Here is a 21,963-nt window from a genome sequence, read left to right on the forward strand (position 1 = left end):
AGGCTTACTAGGGACATATTATGGTCTATGTATTCACACGTGTATTACGATTTCCGGATAATACAATTATAGCATGAATAAAGAAAATTATCATGAACAAGGAAATATAATAATAATCCTTTTATTATTGCCTCTAGGGCATATTTCCAACAGTCTCCCACTTGCACTAGAGTCAATAATCTAGTTACATTGTGATGAATCGAACACCCATAGAGTTCTGGTGTTGATCATGTTTTGCTTGCGAGAGAGGTTTAGTCAACGGATCTGCGACATTCAGATCCGTATGTACTTTGCAAATATCTATGACTCCATCTTGAACATTTTCACGGATGGAGTTGAAACGACGCTTGATGTGCCTGGTCTTCTTGTGAAACCTGGGCTCCTTGGCAAGGGCAATAGCTCCAGTGTTGTCACAGAAGAGTTTGATCGGCCCCGACGCATTGGGTATGACTCCTAGGTCGGTGATGAACTCCTTCACCCATATTGGTTCATGCGCTGCCTCCGAGGCTGCCATGTACTCCGCTTCACATGTAGATCCCACCACGACGCTCTGCTTGCAGCTGCACCAGCTTACTGCTCCACCATTCAACATATACACGTATCCGGTTTGTGACTTAGAGTCATCCAGATCTGTGTCGAAGCTAGCGTCGACGTAACCCTTTACGGCGAGCTCTTCGTCGCCTCCATAAACGAGAAACATGTCCTTTGTCCTTTTCAGGTACTTCAGGATATTCTTGACCGCTGTCCAGTGTTCCTTGCCGAGATTACTTTGGTACCTTCCTACCAAACTTACGGCAAGGTTTACATCAGGTCTGGTACACAGCATGGCATACATAATAGATCCTATGGCTGAAGCATAGGGGATGACACTCATCTCTTCTTTATCTTTTGCCGTGGTCGGGCATTGAGCTGAGCTCAATCTCACACCTTGCAATACAGGCAAGAACCCCTTCTTGGACTGATCCATTTTGAACTTCTTCAAAATCTTATCAAGGTATGTGCTTTGTGAAAGGCCTATGAGGCGTCTCGATCTATCCCTATAGATCTTGATGCCTAATATGTAAGCAGCTTCTCCAAGGTCCTTCATTGAAAAACACTTATTCAAGTAGGCCTTAATGCTTTCCAAAAGTTCTATATCATTTCCCATCAAAAGTATGTCATCTACATATAATATGAGAAATGCTACAGAGCTCCCACTCACTTTCTTGTCAACACAGGCTTCTCCATAAGTCTGCATAAACCCAAACACTTTGATCATCTCATCAAAGCTAATGTTCCAACTCCGAGATGCTTGCACTAGCCCATAAATGGATCGCAGGAGCTTGCATACTTTGTTAGCATTCTTAGGATCGACAACACCCTCCGGCTGCATCATATACAGTTCTTCCTTAAGATGCCCGTTAAGGAATGCCGTTTTGACGTCCATCTGCCATATCTCATAATCATAGTATGCGGCAATTGCTAACATGATTCAGACGGACTTCAGCTTCGCTACGGGAGAGAATGTCTCATCGTAGTCAACCCCTTGAACTTGTCGATAACCCTTAGCGACAAGTCGAGCTTTATAGATGGTAATATTACCATCCACGTCCGTCTTCTTCTTAAAGATCCATTTGTTTTCTATCGCTCGTCGATCATCGGGCAAGTCTGTCAAAGTCCATACTTTGTTTTCATACATGGATTCTATCTCGGATTGCATGGCTTCAAGCCATTTGTTGGAATCTGGGCCCGCCATCGCTTCTTCATAGTTCAAAGGTTCACCGTTGTCTAACAACATGATTTCCAGGACAGGGTTGCCATACCACTCTGGTGTGGAACGTGTCCTTGTGGACCTACGAGGTTCAGTAGCAACTTGATCCGAAGTACCTTGATCATAATCATTAATTTCCTCTCCAGTTGGTGTGGGCACCACAGGAACATTTTCCTGAGCTGCACTACTTTCCGGTTCAAGAGGTAGTACTTCATCGAGTTCTACTTTCCTCCCACTTACTTCTTTCGAGAGAAACTCTTTTTCCAGAAAGGATCCGTTCTTGGCAACAAAGGTCTTGCCCTCGGATCTTAAGTAGAAGGTATACCCAATGGTTTCCTTAGGGTATCCTATGAAGACGCATTTTTCCGACTTGGGTTCGAGCTTTTCAGGTTGTAGTTTCTTGACATAAGCATCGCATCCCCAAACTTTTAGAAACGACAGCTTAGGTTTCTTTCCAAACCATATTTCATATGGTGTCGTCTCAACGGATTTAGACGGTGCCCTATTTAAAGTGAATGTAGCTGTCTCTAGAGCATATCCCCAAAATGATAGCGGTAAATCGGTAAGAGACATCATAGATTGCACCATATCCAATAGAGTGCGATTACGACGTTCGGACACACTGTTACGCTGAGGTGTTCCACGCGGCGTGAGTTGTGAAACGATTCCACATTTCCTTAAGTATGTACCAAATTCGTGACTTAAGTATTCTCCTCCACGATCTGATCATAGGAACTTTATCTTTCGGTCACGTTGATTCTCTATCTCATTCTGAAATTCCTTGAATTTTTCAAAGGTTTCAGACTTGTGTTTCATTAAGTAGACATACCCATATCTACTCAAGTCATCAGTGAGAGTGAGAACATAACGATATCCTCCGCGAGCCTCAACGCTCATTGGACCGTACACATCGGTATGTATGATTTCCAATAAGTTGGTTGCTCGCTCCATTGTTCCGGAAAACGGAGTCTTGGTCATCTTGCCCATGAGGCATGGTTCGCATGTGTCAAATGATTCATAATCGAGAGACTCTAAAAGTCCATCAGCATGGAGCTTCTTCATGCGCTTGACACCAATGTGACCAAGGCGGCAGTGCCACAAGTATGTGGGACTATCGTTATCAACTTTACATCTTTTGGTATTCACACTATGAATATGTGTAATATTACGTTCGAGATTCATTAAGAATAAACCATTGACCATCGGGGCATGACCATAAAACATATCTCTCATATAAATAGAACAACCATTATTCTCGGATTTAAATGAGTAGCCATCTCGTATTAAACGAGATCCAGATACAATGTTCATGCTCAAACTTGGCACTAAATAACAATTATTGAGGTTCATAACTAATCCCGTGGGTAAATGTAGAGGTAGCGTGCCGACGGCGATCACATCGACCTTGGAACCATTCCCGACGCGCATCGTCACCTCGTCCTTCGCCAGTCTCCGCTTATTCCGCAGCTCCTGCTTTGAGTTACAAATATGAGCAACGGCACCGGTATCAAATACCCAGGAGTTACTACGAGTACTGGTAAGGTACACATCAATTACATGTATATCAAATATACCTTTAGTGTTGCCGGCCTTCTTGTCCGCTAAGTATTTGGGGCAGTTCCGCTTCCAGTGACCCTTCCCCTTGCAATAAAAGCACTCAGTCTCAGGCTTGGGTCCATTCTTTGACTTCTTCCCGGCAACTGGCTTACCGAGCGCGGCAACATCTTTGTCGTCCTTCTTGAAGTTCTTCTTACCCTTGCCCTTCTTGAACTTAGTGGTCTTATTGACCATCAACACTTGATGTTCTTTCTTGATTTCAACCTCTGCTGACTTCAGCATTGAAAATACTTCAGGAATGGTCTTCACCATCCCCTTCATATTGTAGTTCAACACAAAGCTCTTGTAGCTCGGTGGGAGCGACTGAAGGATTCTGTCAATGACCGCCTCGTCCGCGAGGTTGATCTCCAGCTGGGACAGGCGGTTGTGCAACGCAGACATTTTGAGTATGTGCTCACTGACAGAACTGTTTTCCTCCATCTTACAACTATAGAACTTGTCGGAGACTTCATATCTCTCGACCCGGGCATGAGCTTGAAAAACCATTTTCAGCTCCTTGAACATCTCATATGCTCCGTGTTTCTCAAAACGCTTTTGGAGCCCCGGTTCTAAGCTGTAAAGCATGCCGCACTGAACGAGGGAGTAATCATCAGCACGTGACTGCCAAGTGTTCATAACGTCTTGGTTCTCTGGGATGGGTGCTTCACCTAGCGGTTCATCTAGGAATTATGCTTTCTTGGCTACTATGAGGATGATCCTCAGGTTCCGAACCCAGTCCGAATAGTTGTTGCCATCATCTTTCAGCTTCGTTTTCTCTAGGAACGCGTTGAAGTTCATGTGACATGAGCGTTGGCCATTTGATCTACAAGACATATTTTGCAAAAGTTTTAGACTAAGTTCATGATAATTAAGTTCATCTAATCAAATTATTTAATGAACTCCCACTTAGATTAGACATCCCTCTAGTCATCTAAGTGTTACACGATCCGAGTCAACTAGGCCGTGTCCGATCATCACGTGAGACGGACTAGTCATCATCGGTGAACATCTCCATGTTGATCCTATCTTCCATACGACTCATGTTCGACCTTTTGGTCTCTTGTGTTCCGAGGCCATGTCTGTACATGCTAGGCTCGTCAAGTTAACCCTAAGTGTTCTGCATGTGTAAAACTGTCTTACACCCGTTGTATGTGAACGTAAGGATCTATCACACCCGGTCATCACGTGGTGCTTCGAAACGACGAACTTTAGCAACGGTGCACAGTTAGAGGGAACACTTTCTTGAAATTATTATAAGGGATCATCTTATTTACTACCGCCGTTCTAAGTAAAAAAAAGATGCATAAAACATAATAAACATCACATGCAATTATATAAAGTAGTGACATGATATGGCCAATATCATATAGCTCCTTCGATCTCCATCTTCGGGGCTCCATGATCATCTTTGTCACCGGCATGACACCATGATCTCCATCATCATGATCTCCATCATTGTGTCTTCATGAAGTTGTCACGCCAACGACTACTTCTATTTCTATGGCTAACGCGTTTAGCAATAAAGTAAAGTAATTTATATGGCGTTCTTCAATGACACGCAGGTCATACAAAAATAAAGACAACTCCTATGGCTCCTGCCGGTTGTCATACTCATCGACATGCAAGTCGTGATTCCTATTACAAGAACATGATCTCATACATCACAATATATCATTCATCATTCATCACAACTTCGGGCCATATCACATCACATGACAATTGCTGCAAAAACAAGTTAGACATCCTCTAATTGTTGTTGCATCTTTTACGTGGCTGCAATTGGGTTCTAGCAAGAATGTTTTCTTACCTACGAATAACCACAACGTGATTTTGTCAACTTCTATTTACCCTTCATAAGGACCCTTTTCGTCGAATCCGCTCCAACTAAAGTAGGAGAGACAGACACCCGCTAGCCACCTTATGCAACTAGTGCATGTCACTCGGTGGAACCTGTCTCACGTAAGCGTACGTGTAAGGTCGGTCCGGACCGCTTCATCCCACAATACCGCTGAAGCAAGAAAAGACTAGTAGCGGCAAGCAAGTTGATAAGATCTACGCCCACAACAAATTTGTGTTCTACTCGTGCAATAGAGAACTACGCATAGACCTAGCTCATGATGCCACTGTTGGGGAACGTTGCAGAAAATAAAAATTTTCCTACGGTTTCACCAAGATCCATCTATGAGTTCATCTAAGCAACGAGTGATAGGAGTGCATCTACATACCTTTGTAGATCGTGAGTGGAAGCTTTCAAGAGAAAGGGGATGATGGAGTCATACTCGTCGTGATCCAAATCACCGATGACCAAGTGCTGAACGGACAGCACCTCCGCGTTCAACACACGTACGGAGCGGATGACGTCTCCTCCTTCTTCATCCAGCAAGGGGAAAAGAGAGGTTGAGGAAGAAGACTCCAGCAGCAGCACGACGGCGTGGTGGTGGTGGAGAGGCAGTACTCCGACAGGGTTTCGCCAAGCACTTAACGGAGGAGGAGAGGTGTTGGGGAGGGGAGGGGCTGCGCCTTGGATCAGGTGTGCAGCCCTCCCCTTGCCCCTCTATTTATAGAGGAAGGGGAAAGGGGGCCGGCCCCCTCTAGATGAGATCTAGAGGGGGGGCGGCGGCCAGGGAGGGGGCTTGCCCCCCAAGCAAAGGGGGGCGCCCCCTTTAGGGTCCCCCCCAACCCTAGGCGCAAGGGCCCAAGGGGGGCGCCCAGCCCTCCTGGGATGGTTCCCCTGCCCACTACGGCCCATGAAGCCCACCGAGAGAGGTGGCCCCTCCCGGTGGACCCCCGGAACCCCTCCGGTGGCCCCGGTACAATACCGATATGCCCCCGAAACCTTCCGGTGACCGTATGACAACTTCCCATATATAAATCTTCACCTCCGGACCATTCCGGAACTCCTCGTGACGTCCGAGATATCATCCGGGACTCCGAACAACATTCGGTAATCACATACAAGTCTTCCTAATAACCCTAGCGTCACCGAACCTTAAGTGTGTAGACCCTACGGGTTCGGGAGACACGCAGACATGACCGAGACGGCTCTCCGGTCAATAACCAACAGCAGGATCTGGATACCCATGTTGGCTCCCACATGCTCCTCGATGATGTCATCGGATGAACCACGATGTCGAGGATTCAATCAACCCCGTATACAATTCCCTTTGTCAAACGGTACGTTACTTGCCCGAGACTCGATCATCAGTATCCCAATACCTCGTTCAGTCTCGTTACCGACAAGTCACTTTACTCGTACCGTAATGCATGATCCCGTGACCAAACACTTGGTCACTTTGAGCTCATTATGATGATGCATTACCGAGTGGGCCCAGAGATACCTCTTCGTCATACGGAGTGACAAATCCCAGTCTTGATCCGTGTCAACCCAACAGACACTTTCGGAGATACCTGTAGTGCACTTTTATAGTCACCCAGTTACGTTGTGACGTTTGGTACACCCAAAGCACTCCTACGGTATCCGGGAGCTACACAATCTCATGGTCTAAGGAAAAGATACTTGACATTGGAAAAGCTCTAGCAAAACGAACTACACGATCTTGTGCTATGCTTAGGATTGGGTCTTGTCCATCACATCAATCTCCTAATGATGTGATCCCGTTATCAACGACATGTAATGCCCATAGTCAGGAAACCATGAATATATGTTGATCAACGAGCTAGTCAACTAGAGGCTTACTAGGGACATATTATGGTCTATGTATTCACACGTGTATTACGATTTCCGGATAATACAATTATAGCATGAATAAAGACAATTATCATGAACAAGGAAATATAATAATAATCCTTTTATTATTGCCTCTAGGGCATATTTCCAACAAATGTAAGGGGATTAAACTAAAATAAATGTGAAATTTGAGTTCCTCGTGCATTGATCAAGTTGTTTGGCTAGAGATAGCATGGTAGTACTATTTACATGGTAAATTACTAAAATGATCATATTTGTGACAATGCTTCTAGCTGTACGTGCCTACATGGCTTGTATTCCTCTAGGTTTGCACCCATAAGATCTTTCTCAAATTGCTACTGTCGAAATATAGGTTTCATATAGATGAAGAACTTCTTGTGTGAATCCATAAAAGAAAACACTGATGAGAAAATGGACTGAATTCTGGCCAAACACGACGAGGACCCCATGTGCAAATTTCAACTCATTGGTATGGATAGCTCACCCGCTTCTAGCTTCGCTCTTCAGGCTCCCTTGATAATAACATCTTCCTTTCCATCCCCGCTCTGACAAAGTAAGAGCTAAATTACACATGTGAGACAGTAAATAAACAAAAGAAGGACAATGAATGCAACATGGACAGAACTCATATCTTATAATGAACCACACCTTCCAAAAAACATATCCACCCTAGCTGCATGGCAGACTATAATAATTGGCTTGCACCAGATGCATGACATTGCTTTGTTTGTTAGCCTCAGCAACACAACAAAGGCATACAAGAAAACAAAATGATTCAATAGGCTGCTGCTAAGACCATGGACAAAATATAGAAGCAAACAAATAAAGCAAGGAAAGGAACAAAAGTAGCAATCCTAGGCCCTACCAGGAGGAAAAAAGGCACATATTTATACACCAGTAAAAAACAAGCAATGAAGGCAAGGAAACAACCAAAATTAAGTGCACAGAGAGAATAATAGTCTTACTCTCTACCAGGAGCAAGACATAAAAAAGGCACTCATTGGCCACTCCCCATAAGAGGAGCAGAGAGGAGGACAAGGGTCGACCTGCAGATCCGTGGCGCCCGGGCACCCCTAAGATTGGTTGGTCAGAGTTGCGTTGCATCATCATCAGAATCATTCATCACCATGATTATCGTCAGTGTATCTCAGAAGAAGAGAGGAGAAAAAAATGGACCTGGTAAGCGAACCTGAGGCCTTCCCCCTGGCCTGCCCCATCAGATCCGCGCTCGTCAACGGCCCTGCATTCAGGGATTCGCAGACAGTCAGACAAAGCGAGCAGCAGACGAATCATCCCAAGAAGCGAGAGCGAGATGTTTGGCTTACGAGGCAGCGCGATAGCGGCGTCGCGGGAGAAGGGCTCGGGCACGGGCACGCCGGTGGGCCTGTTGGCGTCGTCGCCGTCGCCCAGTGCCGGCAGCTGCTGCGGGGAGGATGCGGCGGAGGCGGAGGAGACTGCGGAGCGGCGGGGGCGGACGGAGACGGCGTGGAAGGGCAGCCGCCGCGGACGCGCCCTCTTCGGCAGGGTGGTGGGTTGGTGCGGGGATCTTAAGCGAGGAGGAGGAGGCCATGGTGGACTGGTGGTGATGGCGGCGCCCTCCCTCTCTGGTCGAGGAGGACGGCCAGCGGCGAGCGGCAGCTTGGGTTCAATCGGGGGCGACAGAGAGAGGGGGCGAATGAGAAGCGAGCCACCCGCACGAAGCCAACCACCGTCCACCACGCAAGCAGCCTCGACGCGCAAAGTCGAAAAAGCCCTCGGCGGGGGGTAGTATTCCCGTGCGGTGGCACGGGATATTTCCACCAGCGCGCATGGCACGGGACGCGTACAGGCGCACCCGCACACCCGCTCGCTGACGATCGGGGCCCACCAGACGGGACCCCACCGATCAGCGAGCCGCGGCCAGGTGAACGGAGCGGGGGCGTGCGCTGCGGGCAGGCGAAGGGAGCGGGGTCGTGCGGGCTTCGAACGTGCTACGAGGGGGCGGGTTTCGATCTGACGGCCGCGGTCACTCCAGGGGTCAATCCGACGGCCGGAAACGAATCGAGCAAGTCCATCGGACGGCCAGGAATCGTTTTATCTGCCAGGCCCCTTATCTGTAAGGGGATTAAACTAAAATAAATGTGAAATGTAAGGGTCGTGCGGGATTCGAGCGTGCTACGGGGGGTGCGGGTTTCGATCCGACGGACGAGGTCGCTCCAAGGGTCGATCCGACGGCCGGAAATCAATCAAGCAACTCGATCGGACGGCCAGGAATCGCAAATCGCTGAGGAACCAGGGGTTCCGAGCGGTCTCGTTTTTCTGGATAAGCATCCATGACTTCGTGGGTCCACTTCCATCCCCCACCTCCCACGTCTCCGACGCTTTAGTACTCTTGAGTAAGAAAAATCTATCTCTTGAGCCGCCGCACGAGGCGAGCAACTCAGAGCTATGGCGATGGCGGAGGCGGGAGGCGATGGGTCACTCCGGATCCGCCACTGCCCCGCGGAGGTGAGGCCACGTCGTCCGGATCCGCCGTCACCGAAGCAGGGCAGCCCCGCGCCGCGCCGCCGGGATCTGTCGCCGACGGCTCTTGAGCAGGAGGCCGCCGCCGCTGCCGCGGCTCCAGCCGGCAGCGACGTAGAGGTGCTGGCCGGGGAGGTGGGGGGGAGGGGGGGAGGCTGCTGGTGGCGGTGCTAGGTTACTCCTGGGTCGCTCGCTCGGGAGCGACACGGGACGGGAGTCGGAGGCAAGCCCGTACAACTTAAAACTTGCACATACAAGTCATGATATCACAGGATACCAGATGGTATGAGCTGGTGTTGTTGTCTTCAGTACATAGTTTATTTTCTCATGATGAAAGACTGATACAAGGTTTATTTTTGCAGTTTTTTGTTTCTGTCATTCTAGATCATGGATGGGTTGCATACATGTGGGATATGCTGAAGGAGATTCATGTTCTGGACTCATTGTGCGCTCAAGTTGTTGGAGGAGTGCAGCGGCATATGATCCACCATGAGGCTGTCTCACAGATTCACTCGGCATTATTCAGCTGCCTACAGTGAGTTCTTTGCGAAATGGCATTGTCCAGCTGACAGATGGAAGGGTAGATTCCTCAAGATAATGTTAAGCTGAGCTAGATGATGGCCCAACTACACTCAAATTCAGATAAACATCAAGAACAGAAAGGAAGTTGCGGAACTTTGCTTAGGGTTTGTAGCACTCAAAGACGAACAGGTTGATCCAGACGGGTCACGGTGGCTGGGGTTTAACCCTATTACAATTCTAGATGCCTCTACCGATATCCAAATCTTGGCTTTATAGCCATTACAAAACAGAAAGTAATCTGAAAGGTAAAAGGAGAGCAGGTGAAGTTGCTGGACAATCAACAGCGACCCTTGACGTGATGGCTGCCGTCCGATGGAAGATCAATGTCTCTCAGCAGCTGTCTGTGGCGCGAAGCGGTAGTGGAGGCCAGCGTCATTGGATGTGAATCGGACAGTGGAGTTTGAATCAACAGCTGAAGCGATAACCTGCAATTAACTGAAGATGGGCTGTTGTCGATTTTCAGATAAGGGGCCTGACAGATAAAACGCGATGTTTTCACTAGGTAAATGGGCATTTTTATCTCACACCTGTGTATCTCATAAGTTTTACTTCTAGAGACCTGACGAAGATTCAAATGTTGTCTTGCCCTTTTTTGCAGTGACGAGTCTGGGATGTGTATGCTTGATGCAATCAGGCAGTACGATGGAGATAAGATGATGTGGCCATTGACGAAAGGTTCATAGTCTGTTTGACTTTCTTACTTCTTTCATAAATTTGTCGGATGAGAACTTTCGCAGCCAGAGCTTGCATGCTGTTTTGGCTCTGAAATCTGCAGAAAAACTTGGCCACTTTTCGGCAAACAGCTGTTTTCGAGGTATTTTGTTTGCATGACGAGCACAGAAATTGTGTCTGAAAATTTGTTACGGGCTGCCCTAGAAGACCATGAATGGGTGTTATCGCCAATGCTTATGTAGTGTGCAAATTGTTCATCACCTTGTGAGGGTTTGGACGGTATGTTTAGTGATCTAAACGGTTTTATATTTCATTATGGAGGGAGTACTTTTTGTTAGGATGGAACTAGTAAGTACGTGGATCTTCTAAATGACTTGTTAGCTATATTGTGTATGAAGAGCAACGCACTCGAATGCTGATCGACGAACCTCTTTTTTTTTCAGATCATTTATTTATGAAAACCTTTTAATCGGTACAAGGTGTTGATTCAGCCAGTTCCGTATATGCCTGTGAATCTGTGATCTCAGAGATACTCATGCATATTTGACAAACTTGGCGCGGCTGTATTTTACTTCTCTCTCTGTAAACTAATATAGAATAGAGAAAAAACAGATTTTTTGGATTCGTCATCAACTTTTTGTTTTTACCCCAGGTGGTAGTAGCTCATTGAGACCAGTATGCTCGCCGAATATTTATCATTTTTTGGCAATCGTTTGGCAGAGACTGAGCGGCCATGAGAGAGCGACAGGTGGAGTAAAATGCAGTTGGTGGCCGATCCCAGCCCGTCTACAACCCACAACGGGCGTTACGTGCCGTTTGCAACATCGGCACAACGTCGCCTCCTCCCGTCCACAATAGGCATTAAATGAGGCGACGTAAATGCCAAGCAATACAGCGTACGTCTCATATCCTAGAACGAGTGGACGGCTCGTGATAACGTGACCACGCGAGCTCATCCACGCCAATGAGTTTTCGATCTACAACCGGCCTTCTCATATGCCCTCTATATGTTCAGACGGACAGCCCGGTCCGTGGCTGGTCACAAAAACATGACCCAGCCAGACTTCTCGATTCGACCATATACGTCCGGCTGATGCGCTATCCGGCCCAAATCTGAAAAGGATACGAGGAGGCACGGATATGCTCAGGCGCGTCCAGCACACTAGACTGACGTATGGGATCCGTGTGGGCAACCGTTGTTACCCAGCAGTGCGGCAAGCCGCCCGAGGGGCCTGTTTTCTAAAAAGGAGGCTTACCACCGGCCTCTGTATCAATCGATGCATACAGCCATATTATTAAAATCAAAACAAGGTCTTAAGATCCACGGAAACTCAAAATCCGAAAGATAAACAAATCTGTAAAACGCCACACCCGGCGAGAAAGCGCCACATCCGGCTATACAAAACAGGCTACGATGCTTACACACCTAGCCTATTATTAGCTCGCCATCCAAATCGGCTGAAGATAGCGCATGCTAGCTCTGCAATCGGCTGCACCCAATAACCATAATCTCCCTGTAGTATGCATGAGTGAGTAACGACCACATACGGATTCAGGTTGTAGCTCTGTAGATAACCTGCAAAAAAATAGTGATTTTGTCCCATTAAAAATCATATCATTTCGACTGTTCCATATAGCCCATAATAGTGCACATATCCCTATGCGAATATGTTTAGTTGTGTGTATGTCTACTTCATTAAGCCACGTCCCAAATAGCGTGTTTATACTCATTGGAGGATTAATGGATCGCTATAACAATTTTGCAAGTGGACATTCAAGAAAGAGGTGTTTAATTGTCTCGTTTTGATCACAAAAACAACATCTAGATTGGCCGACCCAATTCTTTTTCATCAGATTATCTTTGGTCAAGATGACTCCTTTGTGGACAAACCACATAAAGATCTTGATGCGGAGTGGAACTTTAATCTTCCATATGTGCAAAGACCTCGACAATGGCCCGGAATCAATTAAGTCCAAATACATGGATTTGGCAGAGAATATTCCATTCATGGTTAACCTCCAACTAATTGTATCTGCCTGATCTGAAAGTTGAACATCCATCAACCTACGTACCAGGTGTAACCAAGCATTCCAACATTCCCCTACAAGAGATCTCCTAAATTGGATATTAAGTGGTACTGAGTTTAATATTGTGGCGACATAATCTTCCTTACATTGCACAATATCATATAGAGAGGGGTATTGTAAGGCCAGGGGCATCTCCCCTAGCCAAGTGTCCTCCCAGAACCTAGTAGAAGTACCAATACCAATTAGGAACTTCACCCGCTGAAAGAAAGTTACTTTTGTCTTCATTAACCCTTTCCAAAAGGGTGAGTCTGTTGGTCTTGCATTCACCTGGGCCAAAGTCTTTGTATGCAGGTATTTATTCCGCGAAATTTGTACCCACATGCCTTCGGCCTCCGTCGATAATCTGTATAACCATTTGCTAAGCAAACATCTGTGCTTTACCTCTAAATTCTCGATCCCTAACCCGCCCTGGTCTTTGGGCCTACACATAATATCCCATCTAGCCAGTCTATATTTCTTCTTGGCCTCGTCGCTTTGCCAGAAGAAACGGGATCTGTAAAAGTCCAATCTTTTCCGTACCCCTACAGGTACTCCAAAGAAAGATAGGAGGAACATTGGCAAACTCGTCAAAACCGAGTTAATCAACACTAGCCTTCCTCCGTAAGACATGAGCTTGCCCTTCTAGCAGCTCATTTTTTTTCAAAGCTATCTTCTATACATTTCCATTCTTTGTTTGTTAACCGTCTATGGTGAATTGGGATCCCTAGATTACTAAAAGGTAGGGATCCCATTTCACAACCGAATAAGCTTTTGTAATTATCATGTTCTTCTTTAGCTCCCCCAAAGTAGAACAATTCGCTTTTATTGAAATTGATTTTGGGTTCGGACAATTGCTCGAAAAGGCATAAAATAAGCTTCATATTCCTAGCTTTTGCAAGATCGTGTTCCATGAAAATAATAATATCATCCGTGTATTGTAAGACGAAGACGCCCCCCTCTACAAGATGGGGAACGAGACCTCCTACTTGGCCACTCTCTTTAGCCCGACTAATAAGTACTGCCAACATATCCACTACGATATTAAACAACACAGGAGACATGGAGTCTCCCTGTCTTAGTCCCTTACGAGTCTGGAAATAATGACCGGTGTCATCATTGACCTTTATCCCGACAATACCTTTCTGTATGAATGAATCCACTTGAGACCTCCAGGTATCATCGAACCCCTTCATACGTAAGGCTTGTTGTAGGAAGGGCCATTTGACCTTATCATACGCCTTTTCAAAATCCACTTTGAAGACAACCCCATCGAGTTTCTTCGAGTGGATTTCGTGCAACGTTTCATGTAGGACTACCACCCCTTCTAGGATTTGTCGTCCTGGCATGAAAGCAGTTTGAGTGGGTTGCACAACCGAATGTGCAACCTGCGTCCTATTCGTGCCAACCTTTGTAAAGATCTTAAAGCTTACATTAAGAAGACATATTGGTCTAAACTGCTCAATACGAACGGCTTCCACCTTCTTTGGCAACAACGTTATTGTTCCAAAATTGACGTGAAACAAATTTAGGTGGCCTTCAAATAAGTCATGGAACATAGCTAGGCATGAGATCACTCTTTATGATATGCCAACATCTTTGCTAGAATTCGGCCGGGAACCCGTCTGGCCCGGGCGCTTTATTATGTTTCATTTGTGTTATGGCATCGAACACCTCTTTCTCAGTGAACGGGGTAGACAAGACTTCATTCTCTTCTAAGTTGAGGTGTGGTATGTCCCCGGTCACATTCTCATCAAGAGAGATAAAACTTTCTTCGGGTGCTCCGAAAAGTTTCTTGCAATATTCGGAAATGTATAGTTTTAGATTCTCTTGTCCTACAATTGTACCCTCGTCTTTTTCTAGTCGCATTATCTTTTTCTTCATATGGTTCCCATTAGCAATCATGTGAAAGAATTATGTATTAATTATCACCCCCTTGGACGATTTTAGACACTTTTGCTCTAAGCGCCCATTTCATCTCCTCTTCTCTCATGAGGGTTTGCAACTTCTTCTCGGCCTCATTCTTAATATCTCTCTCAGAAGTATTAAAAAGGATCGATTCTACTTTCACATCAAGTTCATTAATAGTTCTTATCAATCTTTCCTTTTCCACTTTATATAAACCACTTTGGTGTTTGGCCCGGCCTCTCAAAAACTGGCGCAGATGTCTAATTTTGTTTTGCCATCTGTAAAGGCATTTTTATCCCTTAAGTGTTTTGGTGATTGATGACAATGCTTTTGCAGACTAATCGTGTGCCTTGAGTTTCTCAGATACTTCATCACTAGGCACGAGACGATTCGGTGCCCCTCGGAGACTATTGAAGACGGCGTTGTTCTACGTTTCTCTTTGGTGGATTTGAGTCGTAGGAGAGCCATACTATTAAGAGGGGGTCCGCGTCGGAAAGGTTTGGGTGGAATCAACACGTACACTTGTCCTACCTTTCCTTTCACTTTGGAGCATCTCTCCGTTATCCTAGTTGTGCCTAAATCTGACGGCTACTGCTGTACTTGCGGTAGTACTGCTCTAAGGAGCGGTAGTACCGCAAGCACCTGTGGTAGTACCGCTCCTCTGGAGCCTTAGTACCGTGGCTCCCAGGCCTAGTGCCGCTCCGGTACGGTAGTGGGGGAGGATGTAATTTTTTACATCCGTGCCCCCATGGTAGTACCGCATGTCCTGCGCGGTAGTACCATGGGGTGCCACGGTAGTACCGCTCCCCCGAAGTCGTAGTACCGTGGTCCTCATACCTAGTACCGCTGCGTCACGGTAGTAGGAGTGGATGTAATTTTTTACATCCGCGACGCCACGGTAGTACCGCGCCTCGTGCATGGTAGTACCATGTCAGATTTTTGCACTGTTTCATTTTCAGCGAAAGTAGGCACGGATGTAATTTATTTCATCCGCGCTCTTCATAGGCAGTGACTTTCCTGCCTTGTGGTAGTACCGCAAGGGGGAGCAATAGTACCGCGCAAGCGGTAGTACTGCACCCAAGTTAGGCAAGTCCCGGCCTCTCCTGCTGTCGTGGAAGTACCGTGGTCCTCCACGGTAGTACCGCGTGGCCTCGCGGTAGTACCGCGCCCCTAGAGCGGTAGTACCGCTTGTCGCAGGCTGAACATGTGGATAAAGGTTGGATCTTTTACATGACTATATAAGGGGCATCTCCTACCTCTAGTTGACTACCTCTTCCATCTCTAAGCTCCATTGTTGCTCCAAGCTCCATTTTCGCCCGATCTCTCTCCCTAGCCAATCAAACTTGTTGATTTGCTCAGGATTGGGTGACAAGGCTCCAATCTACACTTCCACCAAGAGAGATTTGATTCCCCCCACTTATCCCTAGCGGATCTTGTTACTCTTGGGTGTTTGAGCACCCTAGACGGTTGAGCTCACCTCGAAGCCATACTCCATTGTGGTGGAGCTTCGTGGTGTTGTTGGGAGCCTCCAATTGTTGTGGAGATTTCCCTAACCTTGTTTGTAAAGGTTCGGTCGCCGCCTTCAAGGGCACCAATAGTGGAATCACGGCATCTCGCATTGTGTGAGGGCGCGAGGAGATTACGGTGGCCCTAGTGGCTTCTTGGGGAGCATTGTGCCTCCACACCGCTCTAACGGAGACGTACTTCCCTTTAAAAGGAAGGAACTTCGGTAACACATCCTCGTCTTCACCGGATCCACTCTTGGTTATTTCGTGCCGTTACTTTTGCAAGCTTACTTGTGTTGTATCTATTGCTTGCTTGTGTGCTAGTTGTCATTGCATCATATAGGTTGTCCACGTAGTTGCATATCTAGACAACCTATTTTGTTGCAAGGTTTAAATTGTTAAAGAAAAGCTTAAAAATTGTTAGTTGCCTATTCACCCCCCCTCTAGTCAACCATATCGATCCTTTCAATTGGTATCAGAGCATCGTCTCTTTATTAAGGACTTTGGCGTCCGAAGAGTATGGTTGACACCAACGACGATGCGGAGGAGCACTCCGGTGTGAATCCCATCTCGTCTTCGGCCGAAGGGGGAACCTCGGTCTCACATGAGGAATTCAATGTGGCTTTAGACACATTGAAAACCTCCATGACGGCCGAGGTTAAAAGCATGTTTTCTGAATTCCTAGAAGGACTTAAACTATCTACCTCGCCGATGAAAGTGGGTGATCCCACTAACAAGGTGATGGATGCTACCTCTGACAAGGGGGAAGCTAACAGTGAAAAGAGTCCTTCTACTAGTGGTAGAAATGGCACCGGCATCTTTGCCCACGTGGAACCCCCAATTTATGGAGGACCGATCCCCTCCACTCATTTGAATCATGCCGGTCCTCCTCCTAAATATGAGAAACATGAAGATTTTGATTCTTGGGTTTATCGCTTCAAGCGTCATTTAAAACATGTGAACACTAACCTTTGGAGAATCATTGAAGAAGATTTCTATCCTCATGACCCAAGCAACTTCACCCCTCGAGAAGCCGTGGACAATCAATTCAATGAGAGTGCTCTCTTCATCATCCAAGATGCAATCCTTCCGGAAGATCTCCCTCATCTTCGACCTCATGCCATGGCTGAAGAAGCATGGAAATGTGTTGAGTCTCTCTATCGAGGAAGTGCTAGCATTCAACGCTCCAACTATGAAGTGGTGCAAGATGAAGCCAATGAGTTTGCAATGAAAGAAGATGAAGAACCTCGTGAGCTCTTTCGAAGAGTGACCAAACTCGCGGTCTCACTCCGAGATCATGGAAGCAAGGACACGGATGACAATTGGATCAAGCGCAAGTTTCTCAAGGCCATGATGCCCTACAACAAGGCCATGTCCTCCGTCATTCGTCAAAGACCGGACTTCCACTCCATGACCTCAAGTGAAGTGTTGGGTGAGTTCGTTGCAATGAGCATCTTGGACAAGACCGCCGACAATGCGGTGCTCCGTTCTCAAAGGGCAAAGAAGCCCAACCTTGCTTTGAAGGCCAGGTTATTATGGAAGAAGAGGAAGAAGTGGAAGATAAGGAGAGCAACCCCGAAGACACCAAATATGATTATCATGAGCACATGGCCCTTGCTTCAAGACAATTTTGGAGCAAGAAGAATACAAGACCCAACTTCAACAAGAACAACTCAAGTGGCGTCAAGGGCAAGCAACGAGTTAGAACTTGCTTCAACTGTGGCAATGTGAGCCATTTCGTTGCGGATTGTCCTTACGAGAAGCGGGAAGACAATGGTGGCAAGTTCATCCGAAAAGACAAAGCCAAGTCCTTCCCCAACAAGAACAACTTCGCCAAGAAGACTCCCACTCGTGGGTTGGTGGTTCAAGAAGAATACAAAGAGGATGACGATGATGATGAAAATGGAGAAGCGATGGCCATGTGATCAATTGTAAGCACAGTGGGGTTTTTACGCCCAAAACTGCGAGTGTCGTGTTCTCCACAGGGACTAGGCGACGACAGTCGTGCTTGGCTAAAGCTAGATTAGACGGAAAGGTTTTTTGAAATTGCAAGACAAACGTAAGTAAAGCAAGTATGTTCCAGAAAATCCTTGACAAATAAAATGTACTCACTATATTTTTGGTTTTTTTATTTGTTTTACTTTGGGAACTAAAATACTAGCACAGGCTAACATGAGAAACAAGGAAAACTACAAGACAGCAACACATATATGTTCAGCAACTAGTATGAAAGAGAAGAATTAAGATCAAGGGACAAGAACAGAAGTACTTCACATCACAAGCATATATATATTCACACATACATAGCTAACACACGGACTAACAATTAAAGATGTTCAAACAACTCACTTGACAGAGAGCACAAACAACACAAATTGATCACAATAGGTAATCAGAATATCATGGGAAACTAACTGACAGAAAATTCACATATATTGAAATAGTAAATCAGATTACCAATTATCAAGTCTCCACTCTAAATGTTCACAGAAATTACACACACACATACATGTACACGCACATAAACTGTTCTAATTCTTGCAAATCAACAGAATACATCCAGACAAGGACAAGTTCGAATTTCACAGGAACCCACTCACATCTAATACATAGAAATTTCAGAGAGGGAGAGAGAATAGTAGCAAGTGTTGGAGAAGGAGAAAGTGATTCAGAAGAAGCAGGGAAGCAGCGAGGTAGGCGAAGAAGAAGCAGCAGCAGAGGTACAGAGAGAAGGAGCAGCAACGAGGAAAGTGGGAGAGGGAGCAGCAACAGTTTTAAGAGGAGGAGGAGCAGCAGCGAGATTCAGAGAAGAAGAAGGGGAGCAGAGGAAGTGGAGTAGCAGCAGTAGGGACGAGGGGGAGCAGCAGTTTGGGGATTTGAAGAAGGAAGAGCAGCAGGGATGTGAGGAGAAGGGAGGAGCAGCAGGGGAAGAAGAGATCGTGCGAGCGATGGCGCGGCGACGAAGATGGAGATGGCGCGGTGCTGGTGGTGGTGTGAGGTGCGGCTCGTGGGAAGTGGTGCTGGTGGTGCGTGGTGGAGATGGTCGTGGCTGGCGGCGATGGTGGTGATGGTGTGATGGTGAGGGGCGCACCACCACGCCGGCCTGGCTGTGGCGGCGGCCGGAGGTGGAGAAGGAGGGGTGAGGGAGAGAGATGAGTAGCCAGGCCCGATGGGGAATGGAGGCGTGCTAGGGATTTTGATCCCCCATGATCTGATCTGTCTTTTTTTTTACTTTGGCCCTCCTCCTTTCTTCTTTCTTCCCAAGTTGATCCTCTCCTGGCTACTTCGTTTCTTCTCGCACAAGTCCATTCGTCCTCCTCTTCTTCGTTCTCTTAGCCACTTAGTCCGGATCTTGAAGATTTATAGTGCCTTTGCGCACATTTCTGCAAAATAGACCAAAGACTAGTAAATGATACTTTATATGATTTTCATGCAAATATTCAATATTTCACAGCAAGAATTGATGGTCATATCTCAATAAATAATATATTTCTATGCCAAAATTGTATATATGAAATGTGCTTATCAAGTTCCCCCACGCTTAAACTTTTGCTTGTCCTCAAGCAAAGGCATATGACAAGAGCAAGAATGTGAACAGTGAGCTGACTAGAGAATACCAAGTGAAGTAGATGCCTAAATAGTGCATGCTTTGGACTTAGCTAGTGAAAATTAATGGTTAGGAGTGCTTCAAAGCGGTAAGATACTAGTAAGCATGACCATTTTAAACTTTTACAATGATAAAAGAGGATCAACAAGTTTAAATGATGACTGCGCCAAATGGTTCCTAAAGAGAGCATGATCCCGAGAACAAAAAGAACTGGAATTAAATCTCTTATTTGCAGAAATATAACTTTGTGGTTGAACCACTTATTGAATTTGAAAGAAACACACATATTATTTCATTAGTCTCACCGAAGGAACATACCACCGATCCCGAGAACATGGTATACACCTGGCTCAACCAATTTTTATTAAAAAAAATTGTTTGTCTCCCCAAAGGAACATACCACCAATCCTGAGAACATGGTATACATCTGGTTCAACAATTACATTTTTATTATTATTAATTACTGCCCAAGCTAACCCGATTTCACATGCCACCGATCCCGGGAACATGACATGCTACTGTAGGTAGCCAGACTTATTTATTCATTATTACTAATCTTAAATGAACAACGCATAAGAACAAAAACAGGAATCATCACTTCTCCATGTCTGGTTCACATGCTACCGATCCAGGGAACATAGCAAGCTAATCCATAGTGGTTAGGTGATTGCTCTCAATGGGAACACATTAGGCACAAACTCAGCATCTGACACTTAATGATCTAGGTGTATCGAGGTAAAAGCAGAAAATGATTAAGTTTTCTAGTGTACTAGGGATTTGGGCACTCAAAACTAATAGCTTTCACTAATTTCAGCAAAGCAAGCATAGTGTAGATCACTAGGTTACAAGGCATTCAACACTCACTTCACATATTCACATCAAGCACCATATGTCAAATAAAATTCAGTGGGGCAACATTTAAGGCATGGCTTAAGTGACCCAAATAGTAGTTGATTACAGCATGTATAATGTATGATGGTATTCAGATTGGGGTCATGAAACAGCTCACCGGGCACTATGAACTAGCACTTGCTTGATCACTCTCTAAGCTGCAACTCTTCTCTTTTTGCTTCTCTATCCTCATGCGTGCTCCAGCTTCTCTCTTCATGTGTGCTCCTTGCTTCTCCTCATCCCCATGCCATGGGTCCACCTGGGTCCCAAGGAATGTCGCCTCAAACCTGGTCAGCATGAAGTGAACGGTGCAGAAGCAACAACCTGAAAAAACACTCCACAAAAGAGACAATGCAAGCGGTAGGGATAATACCCTCGAAGTCATCAATCGAGTATCCAATTACATAAGCATAGCTATAAAGCACATGTTTAGGATGGTAGAAATCAGCAAGGTCAACACTAACATGAGGATGATATTCATCATTAAGCTCAACACTAGCATGGGAATGATATGTTTCATTAAGAATAGAACTAGCACGAGGAAAGTAATTGTGATCATCACAAATGAGAGTAATGCCACTAACAGGGTGTGTATGATCATGTCCAAGCAAATAATTTTTCAAATCTACCTTAAGTGATGGCATCATGCAATGCAAGGTAGAAGCAAATATGTCATAGGGACGCGTGTCATCGAGAGGATTAGATAAACCTGACACATCACGCTCTGGTATGGCAATAGGCAAATGAATTTCTGGTTCTTCAAGTTCATCTACATCAGCTTCTTTTGCTTCTTCAAGAGTAGTAGATCTTTTTTCTTCATCTTGATCACTTAGGAATTGCAGCTCTGGATCATCTTGTTCCTTGGCTTCGAGACATCTTCAATCTGAGGTCTCTCTTTCTCCGGACTCTTGCTATCTTGCTCAGCTTGATGTGATGGTGCTAGAACCTCACATGTATCAAGGGGAATCCCAGAAATACTCAGCTCAAGTTGTGATGAAATAGTACTGCCAGTGTTGATGTTCTTCTCAATCTTCCTTACTTCTTCCACTAGCTCTTTTCCACTCTTAATCTTCTTCATTTCCTCTAGTATCACCTTCCTAATAGGATCATCTTCCGCATTCCAAGTGAACTTGAGACTAAGCAATGTGAGCTTATCTATGTCATCGAACTCATCTTG

General features: G+C 45.8%; 1 protein-coding gene and 1 long non-coding RNA gene across 2 annotated transcripts; one reads left to right on the forward strand and one right to left on the reverse strand.

Moving 5' to 3' along the window:
- Positions 1-7,136: 7,136 nt before the first annotated feature.
- Positions 7,137-9,369, reverse strand: LOC123079987 (uncharacterized). Its single transcript, XM_044502835.1, has 5 exons — positions 9,300-9,369; positions 8,381-8,980; positions 8,245-8,295; positions 8,102-8,128; positions 7,137-7,600 (listed from the first exon to the last, which is right to left on the reverse strand). Exons 1-5 carry the CDS (start codon positions 9,367-9,369, stop codon positions 7,536-7,538), a joined length of 813 nt encoding a protein of 270 aa, XP_044358770.1. The 3' UTR covers positions 7,137-7,535.
- A 335-nt stretch (positions 9,370-9,704) lies between these two features.
- LOC123095781 (uncharacterized) lies at positions 9,705-11,200 on the forward strand. The gene is made up of 3 exons (XR_006446332.1): positions 9,705-9,840; positions 9,920-10,641; positions 10,738-11,200. It is a non-coding gene; the product is annotated as an uncharacterized lncRNA (long non-coding RNA).
- The last annotated feature ends 10,763 nt before the right edge of the window (positions 11,201-21,963 follow it).

The sequence above is a fragment of the Triticum aestivum genome, chromosome 1B (assembly GCF_018294505.1).
Source record: "Triticum aestivum cultivar Chinese Spring chromosome 1B, IWGSC CS RefSeq v2.1, whole genome shotgun sequence".
NCBI lineage: Eukaryota > Viridiplantae > Streptophyta > Magnoliopsida > Poales > Poaceae > Triticum > Triticum aestivum.